The following is a 24702-nucleotide window of genomic DNA, read 5'->3' as shown; positions in this document are numbered from 1 at the left end:
TTGATTATGTGTAAAGCCATTTTTAGTCGCGTGGAAGCGACTCTATAGTTCACTATGTCGGTCGGTCGGTCTGTCGGTCTGTCGGTCTGTCGGTCTGTCGGTCTGTCTGTCGGTCCGGTATCACTATGCGTTTTATCGCTTTCTGACCTTATCTTGATATCAGTTTAATCTAGTTAAGTCAATTTTTCACAGTATATTGCTTATGGCCAGGAATCGATGTGGTTATGTTTTCACGGTGCGCAATAAAAAATTACGCGGTCTACGCACGATTTAACGAAATCACGTTTGTAATCATATCTTCACAACCATGAATCACAATTAAATAAAATTTGGTACTCATAAATTTCAGGGCATAAATCATCATTATGGCAATACAATTACGTGCGTAGCGCATGTAACGCATGCGTACGCGCGCTTAAAATTTTCAAAATTTATTTTCGATGAAATAAGAGTACGTTTTCAGGCAATTTTAAGCGTTTACAAAATTGCCATGAGTCACAAAACCACAAAGTTACGCGCGCACGCGCATTTAAAATTTTAAAATGCGCAAAATTCATTTTTAATCAACTTTCTACGCGTTTCTTGTCATTTTGAGCATGTCAAAAATTCCCATACGCGCGCAAATTTTTACGCGCGTGGTGCGCACGTAGCGTTAAATACATACTTTTTTCGCGTGATTTATGTTTTTGCAGCCTTTTCTAATAATCTTTTAAACAATTTCGACTTAAAATTACGTCATACGAGCACGTCGAATTGGATAATTTGCGCACGTTTTTGATGAAAAAGTTAAAAAATTCGTCAAAATTATGCCTTTTTAGTCGCGTGGACGCGACTATAGTTCACTATGTCGGTCGGTCTATCTGTCGGTCTGTCTGTCGGTCTGTCTGTCGGTCCGGTATCATTATGCATTGTAGCACGCGACTTAATGGCTGTTGGCCTTGTTCTTTGAGGGTGGTGGTCGGTATACTGCAATAAAACGAACAAACTTTGAGTTGCCAGTTATTGAAGCATGTTCAAAAGTGACGGTGTCTATTCCCGTAGGTGAAATACCTAGCTTCAAACTAGATTTGCTGATGATTGCAAGACCGCCGTGTCTATCGCCAGGTCTTGGAAAGTTTAAGAAAGAGTACCCTAATGGCGTACATTCACCAATAATAACAGGGTCTTCTTCGGACAACCAAGACTCTGTGATAGTCAAAACATCAACATCTTTGTCGAGAATGTAGTCATAAATTGTTTGAGTTTTATTACCGATAGATTGTGCGTTCCATCAGTGAACATCGAGATACTTTTTACTCTCTGCTTTTATTTGCACAAGATTATTATAATTAATGACGCGAAGTTCCGACTTCCTCTGAGAACATACATCAGTTGCGTCAGAAAAGCGAGATGTCGTAAGGACTTTTATTGGTCGTCGCTTTTTTACGCCAGCCCTACATCCTCGTACGGTCTTTCTAAAAATACCGAGGTCGCTCAGTCGCTTAAATGGTGTTTAATATTGAAACTTAAATTTAGGTAGTCAATGGAGTAATTTTACCGATCTGGGAGTATGTTCCTAATGTTAAGTCCAAAAGGTTTTGTGGTTTTAAGTAGTAATTCCTAGTTTTCTTTGTCTTTGCGAGTTTTGTCGCTCCATTTGACATCGTGGTCTATTGCAATAACTTTTTTTTTAATCGAGTGACCAGCTGAAATAAAATGTTCGGCTACAGGTTGATCAAGCTTTGATGTTTTGATAGCTGATCTGTGTCATTCTCATACGGAGCGTGTTTTGTGTTTCCCCGACATACTGTTTACCACAAATATTACAGTATATGAGATAAATGACGTTTTTTGTTAGACAATTAATTGATTGTCTTTTCCGAAAAATGCGGCCAGTTTGGTTACTCTTACATTTTTCAGTAGAGTCAACCAATGAACAAGTTTTGCCGCAAAGGTGACACATTCTGGCTATCACGAGACGCAATAATGGGTGGTTCCGGAAAAACAGCCATGAGACGTTCTGTGGACTGTAGAATGGGCATAATGTTTCTCAATAATAGCCCGTAGGAGGCAACCTACTGTAGGGATAGGTTGTGACCAATGGCACTCTGGTCGAATTCAGCTGACGTGGTTTGTACGTCAGTGTCTGACATCGAGGAATATCGTTTGCTTTCTTTATAGCAGTTTCAATGTATTCCTTCTTGTAATTTCTATTTCGGAGATGTCCGCTCAGTTCTTCTGTACGATTCTGAAAATTTAAATCTAAAGATCAGATACGTAATGCTTGACTGTACGGTATGTTTTTGGTAACAGTGTCGGGGATGACAACTGGTAGGAAGCAGGTACATATTTTTATCCGTGCGCTTACGGAATAGGTCAGTTTTGAGTGTACCATTTTCTATGGTCACTATAGTGTCTAAAAAGTCCAAGGGTAGTAGCTGTCACAGAATATTCACACAATTTGTTAAAAAATGACATTAAATGGACCTTTATGAGTACATGTGCTTTTCTCTAAAAGATTTGAATAATGAAGGCCCCGATATCGAGATCCGCGCCTGCTAGGCTATGACAAAGTTCGTAGTATCAAATTAACATATAATCATCTCTACAAAGAAAACTCTAATAATAAAACTAAAGTATTTTAGGTAAATAGCATTTATTTAGATATCATTGCACATAACATTTAGAACAAGCAAACAATCAAAATGATAATATAGCAAAGCAAACATTGAACTATAAAGATGTTAATAATACTACGGTTCGACGAACTGAAAGATGCAATCTTTTCTAAATATGTAGTGGAGCAGTAGCTTGGTGGTTAACGTACTTGCCTCACAATCCCAAGGTCCAGGGTTCAATCGTGACCTAGTGGCGGGGTTCAACCCTGACCTAATGGCAGGATTGTAACTACGACTCTTTCAACTCTACTCCCTAAGCCTCAAATGAGACTTAATTTATAAGCACGATAAATTATAAAATAGTTTATCAATCCTGTAATTGGCGAGTTACTTGCTGGTGGATGCGTATAAAAAAGTTCAGTTTATAAAATCAGGTATGTGTATTAGGGAAATACTAACAAGGTAGACGTCTTAAATACGCTAGAATCTAAACTTACATATATTTTTTATAAACCAATATTTAACACATTAATATTCATTTAGGCACTTCTGGTAGTAATTAAAAATAGATCAATAATGGGAACAGCCCTGAGGTAATTTTACATTTGAACTAAAAATTATTATAGTATAAGCTCTGAAAAAACTAATAATACTCTACAATATTAGAAATTGCAGCGCTATGTTTTCTTTGTTTATGTGTATACCGGCGGATAAGGATTACAAATCAATTTCCAGTTAAAAAATGTCAGGTTCTGTCAACAAAGTAGTGCCACGTTCCATTGATTTAAATAAATATTTAACGTATGTGTTACGTAGCTAACTGGGTGGGGGTATGATTTAACTTGATATACATACACAAATTATTGTATTATACTGATTGGAACACACAACCACCGAGAGTATTATAAGTTTTGCTCTTGCTATTAATTAATTTAAACTCTATTAAGTCTACCAGAGTGAACACCTGACAAATAACAATGTCCTTAGTAAGCAAATGATGAAATAGCCATGATCAGAAGCTTATTTTGTCAGAAGGAAGATACATTCAAACTAAACCAATACTAATGTATGTGTCTATATCATTATTAGTATAGGTGTCGTCGAAGAAGAGCGTGAACTTGACTCATCTATACAATAACTCGACTGATTTGCGAATCGCGAATTATGTTTAATTTTCGTTGGAACCGGATCCACCCTTTTGATTATATCCAGTATTTTGTCCTCTTCCTCGTTGCCGTTGCCTTCTTCTTTGGTTCCCTTGTCCATTTGGTGAAACATCAACTACAATTAGTGAAGAACATTCAATGTTTGTATAAGTTTGCAATTTGGCACAAAAAATGAATAATAATAGTGACATTTTTTTAAACTTAGTAATAATTAAGTTGACTTTTAACTGTCAACCTATCAACTAGAATAAGATAATTCGTGTCTCTTTTTTGAAAGTTACTTTAGATTAGAACTGAATGTTATAATTGAATAATTAGTGTCTGATTTTTCAACAAAATAAATAATGCAAAACCTGTACCAAACCGGACAATGGTTTAATTATCTGTTATGACGTATAAACAATTATTGTTTCGACACTGATTTTTGTTAAATAACTATATTTTTTAAAACCAAAATGCTATTAAATTAGAAATTTGATAATTTTACGATTGGGTTTTGTGTTTTCTACTATTACTGTACTGTATACCATATCGAACCCTGATTGCTCTCTCCTCTAAATGCTTTCCTCCTGTAGGTCTACTCTCATCTCTTATCACATCATCATCATCTACTGAAATCTAATATATGCCCACTAGGTTTCTGGCTATAATTACGTTTCATTGACTCCGCTGGTGGAACATAGGCAGGTGCCATTTCACCAAAATCTGCATTACCCAACATGCACAAGTCACGTGACCTCCGAATTCGGTCACATTCGTGCATATTTGAAGCATCACAAGCCACCATGCGGCATTTAACAATCACCTAACAATAGAATAGAGAAATTTAAAACAATGATGATCTTATTTAAACTTCTTCCAGTGTCAACCCCACTCCGACGGCTCTGAAACGGTTTCGTCACGCTATTTACAATAACAGAATAACAGATATAATCGTAAGTTGTCATAGTTAGCCTGTCTGCGTCCTAAACGTAAAGAACAACTTGGAATTGTTAATTCATTTACATTTCCACTAAGTCTGTATCATTTTCACCTTGGTAATACAATTGTTATTGATAAAAAACTGTCGAAATGATCCTCGTTCAATCTTTGTTAATAACTTTGATGTTACAGTAATGTACTAACGTATGATACTCATCAAGCCTTTTTTATTTTGTCTTAAGGTTAGCAATGTTATATAATATATTTGTTAGTAGAGGTTAAATATTGTTGATAATGTGGGTTATTGTCTTTTGTCTCCGTCCTATATTCTACAATCAATGTTCAAAATGTTATTATTGAATGTCTGTCATAGTTACTATGGTCGCTGTTACTGCCATGTTTCGTATTCGTCAACTGAGGGTTCCTAAGAAATAAATAGATGTTATTCATTGTATCCTTACGTTGTGTTCCATTCCTTTGTTGATCAGGGCCAGAGTTGACATCGAGAATCTTTTCGTGTATGTACCTGGCGTATTCAAGAACAGTAATGTTGGATCGAGTGGACATCTAAATAAAAGGTACGTATTATTTTAGTAAATATGCATGCGTTAGTCAGTAATCAGTAGGCTATTAGCCCATTTTTTAGTTTGTGATAGCCAATAATATTGAAATCAATGGAGTAAGTAACAAAATGGAGATGAAACTTTACTTTATTTCTTTTCTTTTTTCATCACACACACACGCACACACGCACGATAAATCGTCAACATCAATATCGTTACAAAACAAAAATAGTAATTAATTTGAATCCAAAACTAGTCATTGTCATAAAGTTTCGTACGTTTGTTCACCGTTTATACATCAATGTCAATAATTCGTCATAACTGAGAAACCATATTTACCCATCTGAAATCATGACATAAGGAATGTCAAATTTGGTACAGGTTTTGTCTTTACTCGTAGCCCGACAGCTTTCAATCTCCAGAACCTTGTTCGTATCATAGGCATGGCCAGCAAAATACAACGTCTGTTCAAATGTAACGTTTGGTGGTGACGTGTATGGATTGATGAATTGTGCTGTTGGATACATCTCAAGATATGTGTTCATATTACCATTATTTCTGTACTTGTCGGACTGTACACCGGTGTTCGGATTAAACATCCTGTCCAGTTTAGTTCCTGTCACTTCACACATGTATCTTAACTCAACGTTGTGTTGACGGCGAGTAACTGGCGCACCTCTCATAACCGGCTCTGCGTCGTTCCGAAGTGTATTTGCATATCTTGTAATATCTGATGTTATTGTCTGTAGCAGACAAAGTAGAAATATAATTATGCTATCACTAATAGTGTTATTTTTACATTTATAACGTAGTTTATTTTAATATTATTGCGGATTGCTGGCAATTTTAATTAGCATTTCAAAATAGCATTCTAAAATATAAATGATTAATTATACACTAAATAAAATATACCTTTTGTACGGTTCCACACTCATCATAATATGTCATAACTGCTATGTGGGTAGCATTGATTCTTGTAGCAACACAGTTAGGATCATGCAAATGAAGGAATCTGGCTGCAATACCTTTCGCTAGTCTAATTGGCACATAGAATGTCATTTTATAATCTTGGCAATCTACATACGGAACTGGTGGAGGTGCTGTTGAAATGAAAATAACTTTTCTGTTAACTTTGTCTAGACTTCTTCGATCGTGTTGTATGAGGACGGTTCTTTCTTTCTTTCGATACACGTACTACGATTTTTAAAATTAATATAGTTTGATAGGGCTAAGCTTTATAATTTTTTAAATTTAACTTACGTGTTTTAAAGGTCCATGCTGCTCTCGCAGATGGTTTTCTTGAAAGTTCATTTCGGCATGTATTCGGGTTGAAGCTAACAGCTACGCCACTCTCTACTCTCAGTTCATAAACATTACCATCTTCCAAAACATTTAATGGTGCTCGCACGTTAATAATTGTTTTGTCATAATTTGGAAATATAACCTGGTTTCTGTTTTTTGCATCAAGTCTAGCAACTTCCCTCTCTCCGTTTCTGGTCAACTCCACCACGGTAACAAAAGCCGTTGAAGTCGGTCGCTCAATCTATATAAGAACAGCGCATATAAAAATTTACTTCAATAAATTTACCCTATTTCATTGTTTTTAAATTGTATTTCATTGAATTTTATTACTACATAGAAAATGTTCAGACAATTAGGGCGATAACACCATTGGCTTACTTCTTTGTTAAATTTAATGGTCCAAGTTTCTTCTCCGTCAATCTTGATATCAGGTCTTGGAAAAGAACCGCCTTTGACAACTTTGGGTGGAGCAGCGGGCGTACAGGCTTGCGTACCAAATACCCACATAGACTCATCATTTGGTTTTGCAGCTGGTGCGTTGCCACATGGATCTTTATAGTAGACCAATCCGGTACCAGCTTCAACTTGAATTGAGTACATCACGCCGTCTTTTAGTTTATTCAGTGGTGGTCTAAATCTTGCGGTATCACCCATTAACGTAACCTGATTACTATTTTTAACATCATATTTTGCGATAGTCTTCTGACCTTTTCGTCCAATTTCTACAATCTTGATGTAAGCTGCGTGCTCTGGGCGTTCGATCTATATTATTTGAAAAAAACCTCATACAAAATTGAATACGGTAATGTAGACAAATCTTTTTTTGTGTGGAAAGTGGAAATATGAATATAATATGTTTGTAAAATAAGTATGTCCTTAACAAAAAAGGGAAATAGGACAAAAAAGTGTAATATCTTAATACAGTACTAAAAAGTATAACATTACTGGTTTGTTGAACTTGACTTTCCATGTTGCTGGAGGATTCTTGCCAAATTGAGTTCCAGGTCCTGGTGTCGACTGCAGTGGAAGAATCCTTGCAGGTTGTACGTCTTCGGTTGCTTTTGGTAATTTGTCTAATTTATTAAAAATTTAATTTGAAAATAAAAATCACAATTTTTAAGCAGATGTTATTTAATTTTAGGCCTAAATATATTTCAGTACCGTACGCTACACGGTGACAATTTTAACGTAACGGTTTTATAGTACTTTCCTGTATTATAACCAAGTGAATTATACCCTCAGACCTTATCGGGGCAAAAATATTTGTTTGTTGGTGTGTAATCATTGAACTGATATTTTTACAACCATTTCGTGGTTTTCTAAAGGATGTATGATTGTGAGATATGATTTGTATGTTTAAAACATGATAGTGTACTTACTGGAGACAATAATTCTCCCACACACTGGATCACTTTGTATCCTATAGTGACAGAGAGCAATAAAACAGAATACTTTATTATATACGTCACATTTTTAGATACATTTTAGTCCTGTAATATTATTTATATGATGAAAGTTTAAAATAGTTTCAAACTGCAACACATTCCATATAGAATGTCGATTTTATTTGGATTTGTAGAATGTGTGATTTTAATGATGTATGTATAAATTCAATTTTCCCTTACCAGTTGTTATCTAGACCAGAGTAACAATAAGAAACTGTTCTTGGTCGGTTTGATGAGTATGATAGCTGTGCCACAACCTTCTTGTCTGGTGGTGGACGAACATATCGCTTGGTCATACCGTCAGGTGGGCTCATAGGAAGTCCAATAACGCTATAAAGCAAAGTATACTATTATATAAGTAAAATTCTATCGTTATTTAGGTTAATACAAATCATAAAATAAGTAATGGCTAAGACATGGAATTTAAGTCTATAATTAACAATGTATCCGTTTGATCTAAAAATGTCTAAATATGCATTATGTCTTTGAGTTGTTACTTGTTTATTTAAATAGACCTTCTAATTTAAACTAACTTTTAAAGATGTATTGTCCCCCAAAAACATGAAAAATGAAGATTAATTCAATCAGACTTTGAATATGTTATTTTGTAGTTTTAATCAAGTTAATCACTTCCATAGAAAAAAAAATTTAAAAAAATCATGTTTTCACTTATAAAATGACAAAATAAATGGTTAATTTCAACCAAAAATCCATTGGCTGGCAGCCAATTTGACCATTTTTTCTTTAAATTTTTTCAGGTAAATATATTTTTTTTTCGATCCAATTTTTGGTCAAAGTGGATAATTATTATGTTACACTAAAATGGAATATTCAACAAAAAATGTTGTAAGAATTATTTTTTCAGGGACAATACATCTTTAACTAAAATAACATAAATGTTGGTCATGGGTGTACAAGTACTTGAATACCGTAATGCATACACATTTGAAATATCAACATTTATTTACTTATTGGCGTCTGATTTAGGATCAATTTTGGCGACAATGGTTCCTGTCCATCTTTCGCCAACTCTAATAATATCGCAACTAGGCCCATCAACTTTGGGTCCGACACAGCTTCCGGCTAAAAGAGATTGAAATAATAAAGTTTACACATTTAAAATGTGATTATTAGATGATAGGATTGTCTATGTCATTGACTGTTGTGAACAAGATATTGACATATCTGTCTCTCCAATTATACCCATACCTATACTAAGATTCAATTTACTTGATTCCTTACACAATAACAATGTGTTAATTATAAACTTTATTATGGTTATCACGAATGTAGAGTTTAATAGTAACAGCGATGGCACCAGGATCTAAATTCCCCCGACGGGGGCTATGCGAGTGAAGCAAGCATCACTAGGCTGGGGGCAGGGGCGCCAAGGTGGGGTCCTGGAAGCAACGTGTTATAGCGTAATTTGAGGCCGTTTTAATCAGATTTTCCATTTTTTTAATGGTACGGTAGCACATTGCACGAGGTCCGATGCGATGAATGTGTAAATCCATTCTTTCAATTTTAAAAATAACGTTTTTAAAGTTCAATATGCAGTGTTTACCGACCGACATAGTGGGCTAGAGTCGCGTTGTACGCGACTAAAAAGAATTGAAACTTGCAATCAAAAAGAATATAATAACTGGTGGACTTCTCTCAATGAATGCTACTGCAGTACTAATACTGTATATACAATGTACAAATCAAGCCAAGTTATTTAATAATAGATAATCCAAACCTAAAAAAAGTGCCCATAATGAGAAAACAGTGTGGTACCGAGGTAATAACTAGTGGACTAACTACAGTACATTTTTAAAGACATTTATTTGAAGAAAAAATGCCATTAATTGTCCTCTGTCCACAAGTACAAGATCAGAAATGGTTATAGTATACTTTCTGTTTTCGCCATCTTTCCACGTCGTCAATTCAACTCTCCTTATCTTTCCATCCACACTCGGGAACGCTCGACTATTGTTACTGGCCTGTTCACTGCATGCTTCCATTATGAGGTGTACGCTTGGTTGAGGTCGGTCGAAGTTCCCTACAGGTTTTTAAACTGCGGTCACGTTTTTGGGCGAGGAGCATGGTAGGTGTAAGTATGGTTGGATCATCAGGGTTCGTTGATACAGGTACTAGAGATCTTGAGTTCATTATGTCTATGACTTCCGCCACGAGTGTGGGATGCGTGGGGTGGATTAAAAATCCACTTGTAGCCTCTTTTCTGTAGCGATTTGCGATTTACAGATTAAGTTCTTTTGCCGCACCGACGAAAATCTGTCTGATCGGATCGGTCCACGAATAGAAAAGAATCAGCAAAGAGCATGTATTAAACTTGAAGACGACATCGATTACAATACCTCGATGTGACAGCCCAAGACGAAATACAAGCAAACATAACTGCCCATCGTTTGCTGTCGGCACTGCCACCTTTGGTTTGTCGTGTTATTATTTGTTATTTATTTGGGACCAAATACATCTATTCCGACACTTGTGAATGGTGGCGATAATGAGAGACGATCAATTGGTCTCTAATTTACCCCTTGATTCCCTGCAGGTCATGCAATTGAAGAGACAAGTCGCTTACCACTGATGATCCAATATCCACCTTATCGTATAGCCACTTCCGTGATGTTTCAACCCTGGTGACAAACTTTGTGGTGATAGAACCTCACAATAAAGCTTGACACATAATTTGATGCTGGTAAAATTAATGGATGTTTGTGGTCATAGTCAGAGTCTGATCGTGGTGTCCGTCCTCCTATTCTAAGAAGACCGTCTTTTCCAATAAATGGAGCTAATTTCTGTATGGTAATCTTTGGGATTGGTCTTCCTGATTGGAGGTTTGACATTTCGTCTTGGACGACTTCTGTCTTGACAGTCTGAACTATAATGTTCCTAGCCTTCCGTATGTCACTGGTGGTGCGTGCAGAATTTAATGAGCTCCAGCTTTTTCCTTGTAGAGTGATTGGTGATGCAAGACCCAATGGGTCAAATAGGCTGTTGACCACAGACAAAACTCCCCTTCTTGTGTATTCATCATTCTTTTGCGCTAATATCTTGAAAGTGAAGCTGTCTGTGTCCAAGTTCCATGAGACCCCGATACTTCGTTGGCATCGTAGATGACTTTTAAGATTGATATTTTGCAAGCCTTTTGCCTTGTCTGCTTTGTACAATGCAAGAATTACTTGTCCACTGTTTTTTGGTAATGCAATTGCTTCTTCAGCGGTAGGTAATGATGTTAGTCCGTCATCAACGTAAACATTACGCAAAATATGCTGGCTTGCGTCTGAACCACATTTTTCTTCATATTATTTGTTCTGCCCATACAATAGATAGAAACTGACGGTGATTGTTACTAACTGTTACCAAATACGTGAACTTTCATTCGGTAATCAATTACTTCGTTGTCAATGCCTTTGAGGAGTTGTTGAGTGGTCCTGACCTCAACAACTTTGTTGAGAGACACACCTTTCCACTCTAAAACACCACCCTTATTTTGCCTGGTTTATGTTGGTGATAAACTCCAAAAATTGGGAGGTACCATCGTCCTTTTCCTTCATCTATGGGCGGTGCTACTTCTGCGTGTCGGTTTTTTAGCATGTTGATGAATTGTTTCTTCTGTTCCGGTTTCTTAGATAAATTTGTATTATATTTTGTACAAACTATTAAATCTTCATTGAGCCAGATCACGATTGTCCGGTAGAGGTTGGCTTAACGGCTTGAATGGTAGAGGAGCTACCCAACAACCCTTGTCATCCCTTAATGCATCATTGTCCACTAATGAACTGACGATCCTCAATAGACATTGCAGGCTTATCATCGTTTTCTCCAACCTTAACTACTGTTTTAGGCTCGTTGTCCCCGTTTTGCTCGCTCAAGTGAATCGCATTAGGGCAGACTGGGAATTGTGTCACAATCGCCGTATATACATTGATTTGCTGCAGTGACAGTTGAACTTCGTCTAAATATGTTTCGCTGACAATTACCCAGCCTACCCAGTCGTTGAGCGTAAGGAGCATCGTCTGGGCCATTTATCTGTTCTCTGACTTTGTGTGCTTGTACTACATTTGATGTGTTCCGGAAGTGGTCAAATAATTGTGCTTTAGTTAATGTTCCATTACTTTGGTAACCATAAGCGCCTCAGCTTCACGGTTTTCTGGGAAGATATATCAACACCTTGCAAATTTTGGAACATGAACGTCCGCCGGGAATGTTTGTGTACACTTTAGTACAAGCGGTGAGAGTGAAGGATTGACTCCATCTTCCCTCTCCTCGCCGTCTTGCTGTGAGGTTGGAGCAGAAAAATCTTGCTGTGGAGTTGATACAGGAGATTTTTAACTATCGTAATTATCGTATTTACACCATGTGCTAAGTTCAGTGACAGTAATCCGGAGTACAGTCCTTCTTTTGCACAGTTTACTTCAAGAAGAAGGTGTTTAAGCTTTAGCTGGTCCCTGAGTTGAAACTTTGGGAATTCTTCAAGTCGTTTGAGTAGATCCCTTTCAATATACTTCTGGAGCACCATTCGTTTTGTCCAGATTTTCCCATACCATGTAAACATTTCTCGGGATTATTTACATTGATTGCTCTAAAAGGCATCGCAAGTTGTAATGACTGTTCCCCAAACCACTTGGGTCATTGGTGATTCTCTTGAACGTTGCCTTCAAATGTCTTTAGTTGGCTGTCTTGTCATTCAATTTTAGAAGACCTAAAGCCACAAGCTCTTTCAGCATAAGGTGATTTTTTGTTAATGCATCAACTGCTTGGAGACTGGAATGGTCGACAGAGTTGTTGGTAACTGCATGGATTGCCGTTGTGGGATGGTTGTGAAATGTCCGGTCACATAGTTTTCTTGCGTTGAGCCGAACTCTGAGGAGGCGGAAGACCCATGACGTTCAGATAAACTTGTGGTGCGGCCTGGAGGTCTAAATGATCTCCGTAGGCTGCTACTTCTGCTGTTACCGAAGTAGCAAATAACCAAATAAGACACGTTTATTAGAGGTGCATTCGTATCGTATTATATTGTATTGGTATAACTGTGGAGGATTACAACAAACGTTATCTAGACGTCTACATTAAAAATATCAATACAGCGTACAAACATTGTATCTAGCTGTTCAAGCGAAAATGAAAACGTATGCAAATTTAACTGCTATCTATACTATTCTAAATTAAATAATATCTTTAATAGAGATACTGTACTATATAATTGTTATAAATAATTGTCAACAAAGATAAAGGCATCAATGATAAAATTACTCACACACTGTGATTCTCAAATAGAGACACACCAAAGATTAAAAATAATTGGTACTTGCAATCAAAAAGAATATAAAAACTTGTGGACTTCTCTCAGTGAATGCTACTGTAGTACTAATACAATATATACAATGTACAAATCAAGCCAATGTATTGAAATGTCCAAACTGAGAATACAATGTGGTACCGGGGTCGAAACCAGCAATAAGCATAGTAACAATTAAAGTTAAAATTGACTAGTGGACTAACTACAGTACATTTTGATATTAAGGATAACTATACTAAGTAAATTTTGAAAAACATTTATTTGGAGACAAAATAAATATTATTCTGGTTATTCAATAACTTCAAAAAGTTGAAAAGATTAGATAACTAGGAATACTGTAGAATATGTGATTATCTTATTTATATGTACGTTTAAATACGTAGGTAAAGTACTTACAACGATCAATATTTTTTTTTTACTTAACATAAACATATAAATTGTCATCATCATTATCATTATCATAAGGTAATACAATTGGAAATTGTCATATAATAAAAATAGGATATTAAGATGACATTTAGCTCAATATATTAACTTTTGTGAAGGCACGACGTTCTAATCCTTTTTGATCATAATACCAAACAAAAATAATATCAAGTGAACATAATTTCTCCTCTTTTTTTTCCATCTCGCAAATGAGTGCAGTATGGCGATGTTTGAGTTATGACCTTTCACGTCTCAGTCGAGAATGCTTCATAAGTTGAAGAAACTTTCTTAATAGTAAAAGCTGATGAGTCAATGCATTGACTCATTATTAACTAACGTGTTGCATCAACAAGCTGTTTCTTCAACGCGTTGTGAATCTAATTTAAGTCAATGTGTTGAATTATCTACCACATTTGGTGGGGTAGATTGATAGCATTGTATTATTTTATTTAATTGGTAATACACACATCAACATGATTTATTCATTCATGTACTGTTTCAACACAAATTAAACACTTAAAATTGGCTCTACTTTTTGTTATGTGTGTGAAGGCTCAAATACGGTAAGCCAAATGTGTTTTAAGACTGAGTATCCAAAGGACATTTCATTATTCATTGTAGTATAATAGTAAGGTAAATAAACATAGACAGACTTCGTACAATAATGACTAAACAGAGTATCGCCAAAAAGAGCAAGATGCATCCTATAAAAATAGTTGTAAACTACATTAGCCTTAGATGAATATTGTTGAATTAGATATTTCTTATTTTTAATTGAAAATATAGATGAAGATTTAAAGATGTATTGTCCCCCTGAAAAAATAATTTTAACGAATTTTTTGTTGAATATGCCATTTTAATGTAACATAATAGTTATCAACTTTGACCAAAAATTGGATGGAAAGAAAATGTATTTAACTGAAAAAACTTTAATTCAAAGCAAAAATGGTCAAATTGGCTGTCAGCCAATGGGTTTTTGGTTGAATTTAACTATGTATGTTGTCATTTTATAGCATAAGTGAAAACAATTATTTTTTTCCTGTTTTTTTTTCTACGAAAGTGATTAACTTGATTAAAACTACAAAATGGCATAATCAAAGTCTGATTTAATTCATCTTTATTTTTCATGTTTTTGGGGGACAATACATCTTTAACGCCTACAATAATTTCTGCTATAAAAAAGAAAAACGTAAACGGATATAATTTTTAAAAATATAAGACAATTAAAAAAAAAACAAACAATAACAGCCATCCATGGAAATCACGCTGGCAAATAATATTATAAAAAAAACAATAATGTAATAAATAATGTAATGTATTACAATAATAATTATATGGTAATAATTATATAAAAGGATTATCGATATAATAATTATTTATAAATAGTAAAACTGTGTATTATATATAATGTATATAGTTATTTTAATTCTACAGGAATATTACATGAGGAACCATTACATTATAGGTTTTTAATTCCAGTATTAGCCGCTTTCCTGTATGTAGTATGTGTATAACAACTTTTCTAAATTATCCGATCATATTATCAAAATGAATCCGAAGTAGTTTTCTAACTTATTTTTCAGACACCATAACATAATTATTCAGAGACACAGTTGAGTCCAGCTGGTAAACAATTTTCGAATGAGAGTTTGTTTCCTTTTTTGGCAAGTTGTTTGTATTTAGAGATATTAATCTAGTTTAAATAAAATTAGAATATTTTCTAAAACTTACGTTCAGTAACATTCAGTAAAAATTGGAACGGAATAGCGCTTTTTGCTTGCCCGGTCGCCTTATCAATATCTTCAACTATAATTGTGGCAGCGTACCATCCGGGATCACCTTCTGCAGGAAATGTTAAGCGGCACCGATTCTGTTGAAAATTAACACTGTACGTTAGCATTGACTTAATATTTACTTTTAAGTGGGAATTAAGTCCCAGGAGATTATTTTGGGTTTGAATGTGGTGTAGACAGGATAAATCGCTATTACATTATTGGCTTAATAACCATGGTCAATTCCTGATTCTGCATATTATTACAATAATTGAATTGCAAAACAAAATATATGACTTAAAAGGTGAGTTGTGATTTTGGAAAGAGATATGATGGTGGTCTTATGAATGGTGTTTTAACAGTTCATAGCAAGTTTACAATTAATTGACTATCCACAAATTTATTCGGTACATTTTAAGAGATTACAATTATCTCACATTTGCTGCCATTTTGTTTTTACTCTAAAAAAATGGCATTATCTAGTTTAGTGTGCATGTCTAATTGGGATAATTTTGATAAAAATAGAGAAAATCTATTTTCGATTTTATCCTTATTTATTTTGAATATATTAAATGAATAATCATACCGAGTCCAGTTCGGCGTAATCAGTTGCTTGTCCACATACTCGTCTACCCTGTGTGTCCGGTGGGCACTCGTTCTTTTGAAGCTCGGCCCATCTACATCGTACATTATCGCCATCAGGATCAGTAGCTAGACGAATTCAATAGTTTATAATTAATAGGCCTACCTATTTCAAAATAGCTAGCCAAAAATGGCTAGATGTAAGTTTAAACTTTCCTTAAATATTTAAAGACATTTATGGATTTTAAGGAGATTGTGTGTCAGAAATAATCTCTTTATACGATGATAATAACACAAATATCTAAAACACTATTAAATAAATAATTATATATATATAAATTGTTTATTTTTTCATTCGTACATTTATTTGTGTTTTTTCAATAAACAAATCTTAGATTTATTTGGATATTTTCTGTACGCTGCTATAAAAACAAAGAATATCGCATAACGTACATAATTCTTGAGAAAAAAAAAGTATGCGTGGATTGGTAAATAAAGGCAACAACCAAACAATGTGAAGCCCCATTGGGTTTCACAGGTTAATTAAATTACTTTTTTTTGTGTAATTTTAATAGCAGTTTGGTTACTGTTATACTATGTGATAAAGTAGGCCTACAGTGCATTAAAATTGAGCACAATAAAAAGCGAAGTTTATTATTATTTTTATTCTTATTCCTGCTTTTGTTAACTTTACTTGTTTTACCTTACTTGAAATGTTTTTTTTTATTAGTTTTATTAGTTACACGTCACCTTTTGTCAATCAAATGTATTCTTTCCCTCCGTTGAAAGTTGAAGTTATGCACGTACTGCTTACTTCATAAAAGTTAAACTAAATTGTTTTATACGGTATTAGATGATAACATTACTTTTTTGTATATAGTTCATGGGATTTAGCTAAAAGAATACCCTTTTGGAAACATTTCAAGAAATGTTTTATGATGAACTGTTTTCTTTAGACCACAAATGAACACAATTATCAATGTTAGGTCATTTTTGGACACTGGAAAGAATACTAATCTGCATAATTTAAATTGGAGGCCACTACCCTATATCGTGGAAGTCCCTGTTACAGACAATTAATTATGGTGTTCAGATTCACTTTCATTAAACATTTTGTCAAAAAATGCTATTTTTTGACAAATAATAAGTTATATTATTAGTAATAGGTCTTCTGATGGTAATTTTTTTTTATATTAAAGACACAAGGATATAATTGTTACCATTTTACTAGTTTTTCATGATAGCTGATAATATCTAGCAATATGTCATGTTATAGACAATAGCCCTTGAGTCATGTCAGCCAGAATTTACACGAAAATAATATTGATATTCATTTCCGTTCAATGTCTTTATCCTATCTACAAATCGTCTGTAGATAATCAACTTGCTCTGCAAACCTAACAATTTATCTAGGACGAAAATCTAAACTAATATAATATTGTCTGTTAATATAGCATAATTCCAGACTTTCAAATTATTGATTTTATCATGATCTCTAGTGAAATTATTTTTTGTAAACAAAGGAAATGCTAGACTGGCGATCACTCTTCAAATCAATCTGGTTCTTTGTATGATTGAAGGAACAATCTGTATTCTCTCATAACGGTAAAATATTATTATATTGTATAAGCTTCGTTTAAATAAGAAATTAATGAACACTACACGTTAAGCTTATACTGCTTTAACGCAAAAAAAATAAAAATAATTTTGTAGTTTAATACAAACCCCAATCATGTTCTTATAATGTACTAAAGTAGTGAAAACTAGGTCGATAACAATATTTTTTTCAATTATGCTGTTTCTTTCTGTTAAAATATGTAATTTTTTTAATAGAACATTTTTCAGATTAAACTATTTTATGCACTACCATGGAAGAAAAGCCAAGCTGAAGCATACCTTCTATTGGGATAATGCTGGTGCATCCTTTACGAACAGTAAATACAGGTAACATAGTAACAACTGGAGAATGGTTAGGTATTGACAGATCTACTTTTGTTACCATTCGCCAACACGTCTGCATACCGTAGTTCTCTAACTCTACCCAGTTACTGGATTGTCGGCATTCTGATTCCGGCTCCACTTGGTATCTAAAGGGAGATGTGCAATTTTCATTATGGTTATTGTGATTGGTCCATGGTGGATTCCCTCGTTTTCTTTTGTAAAAAAAAACACAATGATTTGATGTTGTATATTTCCATCTTTATCAAAATCAGGGCTATGACCCATGCTTCTGTAACGTTACATTTAGAAACAATAAGTGAGAGAATAACGCATTGTGAATTTTATGTTCAAAGCTGCCCTTCCATATAGGTACTTCTTGAACCTGAAATTTGAAATTAATTAAATCAAAACACAATATTATTTTGACGGGAGTCAACACTTATTACTATTACTTATTATTTTCTTATGGTACAAACTACGATGTTGCTTGTTAAAATTCAACCGTTTTCATCAGGGAAACGTGTAGGAATACTGAATGTCTCGTGAGTTCAGAAACCTGTTTGATCAATGTGTCTCTATTATACGGATTTACGGATTTGTTTAATGTTGGCTAGGGCAACCAGGTAATATTGAATCGGTTGGTTTACCAATAAAGAAAAGAATAGAATACGTTTCTTAAAGGTCGCTTAGCATCAATTTATAGAATTATAGACTTTTCAAAGAAGCTCCTGAACTAACTAAATACTATTTATTATGAATAGAGAATTTTAATAATAAATTGCTGAAAAATATTGAAATAAGCATCTCGTCAATGCATCTGAACTATCCATATCAGTGTATTGATTGTTTTCTTTTTCTTGTATATTGTTGACAATGATCATAACGAATGAATGCGTTTCCAAATTGACACACTTACATCATTGTGAATTTTGGTCTGTCCGCTTCATATATTATCGACCCTTGCACGATGCTCCAGTCCTGGTCTACGCTGTACTCCATGCATTTGTATGTGAGAGGTCCAGCTATCGTTTGGTTTGTAGCACATTCGGCGCATTTTAAAACGACATTGTATTCACCTGTCAACACCTGACCAATCTCGGTACACCCATATTCAGTACCCCACCCTCGACGTGCAGCTAGACGCCATGTTACTTCTAGCTGAAAACATTTTATTGTCGATAAAAAAAAGATTTTATAAGTAACCTAAGTAAAATATAGAAGTTATTTAATTATGTAATATTTGCTAGTTCATTTTAATTTTGGAACTAAATACTATCAAAAGAAAAAAAATATATGTTTTTTTTAATGAGTAATATTACGATAATGTTGTCTGAATCTGTATGTCTGTGTATTGTTGAACAATTATCTGTCTAGTCAGACGTTCGAAAAAAGATTCTTAATACATGCTGGACAAAAAAATAACAGCCTAAAGTTATGAAGATAATGATTCACCCATATTATTTCCATAACATGCTTAAACGTGACTATAATGTAGAGTTTCCCACAATCTAAATTCGTTCGTACCCGCGACGTTATGCGTTTCCTGGCTTGTACCTTAATTGTAAAGTTTGAAATTTTGCCGAGATGACGCACGCTCTACGGGGAATTTTACTAAACACGTGATGAGGTTTTTTGGCAAAGGAGAGTGCAATTTAGTCTACTAAAAAGGAAACTTTGATCATGAAACCACAAGAAGGCGTCAAAGGGTGGTAAAAACGGTTAATTTTGTTATTGTTCTTCATCGTTATTTGCGACAAGCAGCTTTTAACGAAATAAATATTCTATTTATATTAATTATCATATTATTTTTATGATTTATTTTGATTCTGGGGGTAAACATTTAAGTAGTACTTTAGTATCAATAGAAATTAATGAATTTAAAAAAAAAAAATAGGTTGATGAATCAGAAAATACAATTTTGTTGCGTTAATGAAACCATTGCAAAATTGACAACCTTACATTTTAAGGTCAGATAGTTTGTATAATAATAGGCTACATTTTACTTATTGTAAGTTTAAACCCATATAATATGAGATAAAGTTAGAGAAGGCTTGCTTCTATTTAAGCAAATTATACATCTTCTATTTGTGTTTAAAGTTAACCATCATTAATAACTACTAATTCAATTGGTTAATTATTTATAAATGCAATAGACTTATGATAAATTGTATTGATAGTTTTTATGTAATATTTTATGCTCATGTTCAAACCTTTGATTATTATATTATATTATAATTTAATAATTGTGACATCTGTACTTTTTATATAGTGCATCTGTAAAAATGAAAATATTTTTATAGCAAATCAAGTTTGTACTTTTAATATTTAAGACTGTTTGATGTAATAACATTTTCAGATTATACTTGTTGTGCAATAAGCCATTTTATAACACACAGATTCTTGTCATTCTTGCAGTGAAAATCCAATAAACAATAACATTAAATATCGCAAAATTTACTAATTTAAACCCAAAAGGTTTACACTTAATACTTGATGGTTGAACAAATGAAACGTATTACTTTATCTTCTACTTATCTTAATATAATTTGTTTCATGTTGATGGCCTAACCATATAAAAATATATTTATTTCGATTTACACACTATAAATGATGATATTTTGACAGTATTCTTCGATTGAGATTTAGGACACAATCTCAAAAGAATCTAGGATTGCCTTCTCGATGATTTTTTATTACTAATAATACTTAAGTTTATTAACATTGTACATTCTATTAATAATTTATCCATAGAGACACACAAAAACCACTTCAAGTAGAAAGTAATGCAAATAGGAAATGATCATCAATTGATACAAATAATGACAACAATATCGAAACGTAATATTATGAACTTAATATTTTTATTTCACGTAGAGAGAAGCTACAAACATCTCAGTAAAGGATGAGCATGCTGCGACAAGGTTGGAGCTGGGTATTATTAGTTTGCATGGAACATACGTTTATTTTACAATGGCTTGGCATCGACATATCATTTGATCTACAATTACATCATTCATTTCATTTCTCAGTGTTTAAAGTTTTCAAATCGTTATACCACCAGAACCATGGATCGAGTGAGCCGGAATATCTATGTATAATGATTATCGCGATAGATCATTTAGTATAGGATGGATTATGTTATGTTGTTTTTCTATGTGTCTATTTGAAATTGATGCATCCAAGTTAACGTCTTACCTTATTTCTGCCAAGTCTTTCATAGCTAAACGTTCCGCCACGAAAGTGCAAAGCTGAAGCTATGTGCACGATGTAAATAAGGCCAAAGATTATATATCGCATCTCTATCTGTGTAACCAAAAAGTAAACATAAGGAATTGAATTAATATGTGTATAGATACGGATGTACGTGTAATGAACGATTTCCTGTATAAATTAAAATCGAATGTGACTCAAACGAAGTAGAGTTAAAATACAATTTCGAATCGCTTGTTTGTTTTAAATACTACCATAGCAGACAGACCACCTCCAAGATCGTCTGTTCAAGTCTAACATTTGTCTAAACCAATCTAAACCAATGTTAGTGAAGGTTAAGTCGGTTTCCTCAAAGCCGATCATTAAAAGGAATGTAGTCAGGAACACTTTGTCATAGGCCTATGGCATGTCATTTTAAGTGTTGTATATTTTCATGCACATACACCAGTTATGGTAATGCGCGCTAAATTTTAAAATGTGTATTTGTGTACGTAGCGCTCTGGAGCTTTTGACAATCAACTAATAAAAATGGAAAAATACATTTCAAGTGTTTTGTAAAAGTAAAAGCATTATATTATATGTACTCTAAGAAGAGGGTCAAGTATTTTCTATCTACAATCAATTCCAATGTCATGGCAGCGGGTGTTTCATTTCAGCAATTTGTATGGTTTTCTATCTATGCCTATTTCAATTTTTGTATTTAAAATTCTAATTCTAAATTTAAAATCAGATATCAATATATCTGTATCATTTTTATAAAGAAATAATTTATTTATTTTTCATAATAATAATAATAATAATAAAATAATAAGAAATACGTCCTTTTGCACAACGTAAAGATTTATTTATTAACGTGTACAAAACAAGAAAGGTATTCACAATCTACACTCATATTTCAAATCATGGTTCCAGTTTTGAAGATGAAAAATTGTATGCTTTCTATACACCAGCAAGTTGTGTGTTTTGTTTACAATTAAGTGTTGCATCAGTGATCAGGTGTTTTTAACTTAGTACATTCTTATTAAAATAAATTAAGATTAAGTAGAAAGATTTTCTTTTAGATATTTGAGATTACTATCTATATAAACAATTGTACAATATATCTAACTTAGGCCTACAGTATCTATTCAATTTACTTTGTTTAATAAAATATAAAAATATTTATTTATACTACAAAATATATGCAAAATCTTTATGGTTCAGCAAATTGAAAGTCATTCAACCACTTCACTAAATAAAAAGTTGTCGTATCTAGTAGTATCATTTACAACAATCAATATAATATAATACTACTTTTACCATAAACTGACTGTTTTGTAGGCATTAAGAATCATTTGACGTTAATTCAATTCCTGTTAAAAACAATACAAAGTGGTCGGGTAATGACGTTGCAACTTTATATCAATACATTTTTAATCTTGCTTATTTTTCTGATCTAAAACACACATGTGTTCGCAGCTAATATTTGTTGAAATGTCATAGAACATAGTAATATTATATTATGCTATAAATTGTAATTAAACATTACATATGAACTAATCACCTACCTACAACTACTCACCTCTCAAATCACTTCTCTGCATAGTAATTTGTGAACATAAAACACTGTAGGCCTATAGTCCTTAGTTACGGACATACTGTAGAGCAGCATTACTTAAAAGCAGGTCGTTACTGACGACAAGTTTATGTTATGATATATTACAAATCATAACAATAAAATAAAAGCAGCCTAGTATAGGCCTATTTTTTCAAAATGATTTTTAAGTTTATCTGAAATTTAATTTTGTTTACCTTAATGTCATTTGAATATTGTATTATTTTGTGTAATTTACATGTTTTTGATTAAATCATCAAACAATTAAATATAATTTCATAAACACCACAGAAAACAAAATAACATTTTAAAAGGTTATAGGTACTGAATTATAGGTTACTCAAATACAAATAAGCTGTCGAAACTTATTATTAGTATTAGTACATACTAATAGTATTACAATATAACTGTATATGATTGATTAAACAAATTGATGTTGTCTAACAATATACATATAGATTTGTACAGTAGGTGTTGAAACAGATACAGCATATGTTTATAAAGTACAAACATGCTGTTCTCTATTTTTACTGTGGAATAGTAATCGCAATGCTGTTTAAATAACCTTCAACAGTTATTCTACAGAGACAAAGATTACAGAATCGGGGAGTCGTCTAATGTTATGACATAAAATAAGTTTAAAATTTTAGAAATGGAAATGTGTTATGTGATACAATAGAAGAAATTTACTTACCAATAGTCTTTCCCTGTTACTCTGCTCAATTGTAAAAGTATGAATATAGTGCTTGTTAGTTCACTGCCGTCCATTTATACTCTGCCAGACCGCATTCGCTTAAGCTGATTTCCCGTTCGAAAGTATTCCCTCGACACAACTCAACACTACAGTTCACTTTGGCTAAATGACGCGTGTACAGACGATAGGTTAACGCACTGGCTGGTCGTGTTGCTTTGCTTTTAAAATACGTACGTTGTTTTACCAGAAAGCAAACTGCGTTTTGGCGTTTGATTAACCCATTGGGACTGGGTATTGTTTGTTGTTTTCATTTTGTGCCAGCTGTTATAAAAGTAATTTTTTATTTTTCTGTCAACTTAATGTAAATCTGTTGTGATAATCAGTGTAGTACCGACCGTAACTAATTAGTTAAAATAAACCCGTTATGCCCTATAGTATTATCTATGTACAATATCCTAAAAGGCGTAACAAAAATAATATTTGAACAATAATTATAGCATTAATACGTAAAGATGATCGTGCTTTGGTATTTCTAAAATTCAACTTTACAGATAAATTTACAGATACTTTAAAATAAATCAATCTATCACATCTCAATTTGAGAGCATCACTATTCTTGATTTTCAGGAAGTATAAAATTATCTTCAAATTTCGTTGGCCTTTTCAAAAGTTCACTTTCATATGACGCATGATTTTAGTGTCTGTCTAAAAACTATCCACCAATCATAATCTTAAATTACTTAGTTTCATTAATAAAAACTATAATAGTAGCTTAACCATTATTTATGTCGATACAAACAATATTATTCGAAAGTGGAATATTGTGCATTTATTATTTTTATAAAATTTTTTTAAACTATAATAGGTCTATTATTATCGTTACGAAAACAAAATTGCAAAAAGTCGTGAACTATTTCTACACAATTACATATGCCAATTCTAATTTCTGTGTAGTACCGTATGAAATAGATACAACAATGAAATGACCCGATCTGGCAAAACCCTACTTTTGTCGGAAATTTATTTTCATTTTGTATTTTGTTTATATATTTAGATTACTTGAATCATAAGCTTTGCAATGGTGTTTATTTAAGTTTTATTGACTTTTTTATAAACTTACAAATCATTCAATAAATTTACGAGAAAATCGCGTTTGAAGTTTGCAAAAAATTCTTTTTGATACG

The 24702-nt window shown here is 33.2% G+C and overlaps 1 protein-coding gene across 2 annotated transcripts; it reads right to left on the bottom strand.

The window, feature by feature from the left end:
• Window positions 1-2618: 2618 nt before the first annotated feature.
• LOC140063583 (uncharacterized) lies at window positions 2619-23601 on the bottom strand. Of its 2 annotated transcripts, XM_072109967.1 has the most exons (17): window positions 23519-23601; window positions 21216-21323; window positions 18937-19178; window positions 17976-18166; window positions 16084-16208; window positions 15457-15595; window positions 8963-9077; window positions 8175-8324; window positions 7929-7969; window positions 7495-7622; window positions 6928-7311; window positions 6508-6790; window positions 6160-6347; window positions 5587-5990; window positions 5146-5251; window positions 4418-4568; window positions 2619-3878 (listed from the first exon to the last, which is right to left on the bottom strand). In XM_072109967.1, exons 2-17 carry the CDS (start codon window positions 21315-21317, stop codon window positions 3766-3768), a joined length of 2862 nt encoding a protein of 953 aa, XP_071966068.1. In that variant the 5' UTR covers window positions 21318-21323; window positions 23519-23601; the 3' UTR covers window positions 2619-3765. The 2 variants fall into 2 exon arrangements, with proteins under 2 accessions (XP_071966068.1, XP_071966069.1); XM_072109968.1 differs by lacking the exons at window positions 4418-4568; window positions 5146-5251 and having other exon boundaries at window positions 5798-5990.
• Between the last annotated feature and the right edge of the window lie 1101 nt (window positions 23602-24702).

Source organism: Antedon mediterranea, chromosome 1 (genome assembly GCF_964355755.1).
Source record: "Antedon mediterranea chromosome 1, ecAntMedi1.1, whole genome shotgun sequence".
NCBI classification, from domain to species: domain Eukaryota; kingdom Metazoa; phylum Echinodermata; class Crinoidea; order Comatulida; family Antedonidae; genus Antedon; species Antedon mediterranea.
Note: the sequence above shows the minus strand (reverse complement) of the source record. Positions and strands in the feature narration are given on the sequence as shown.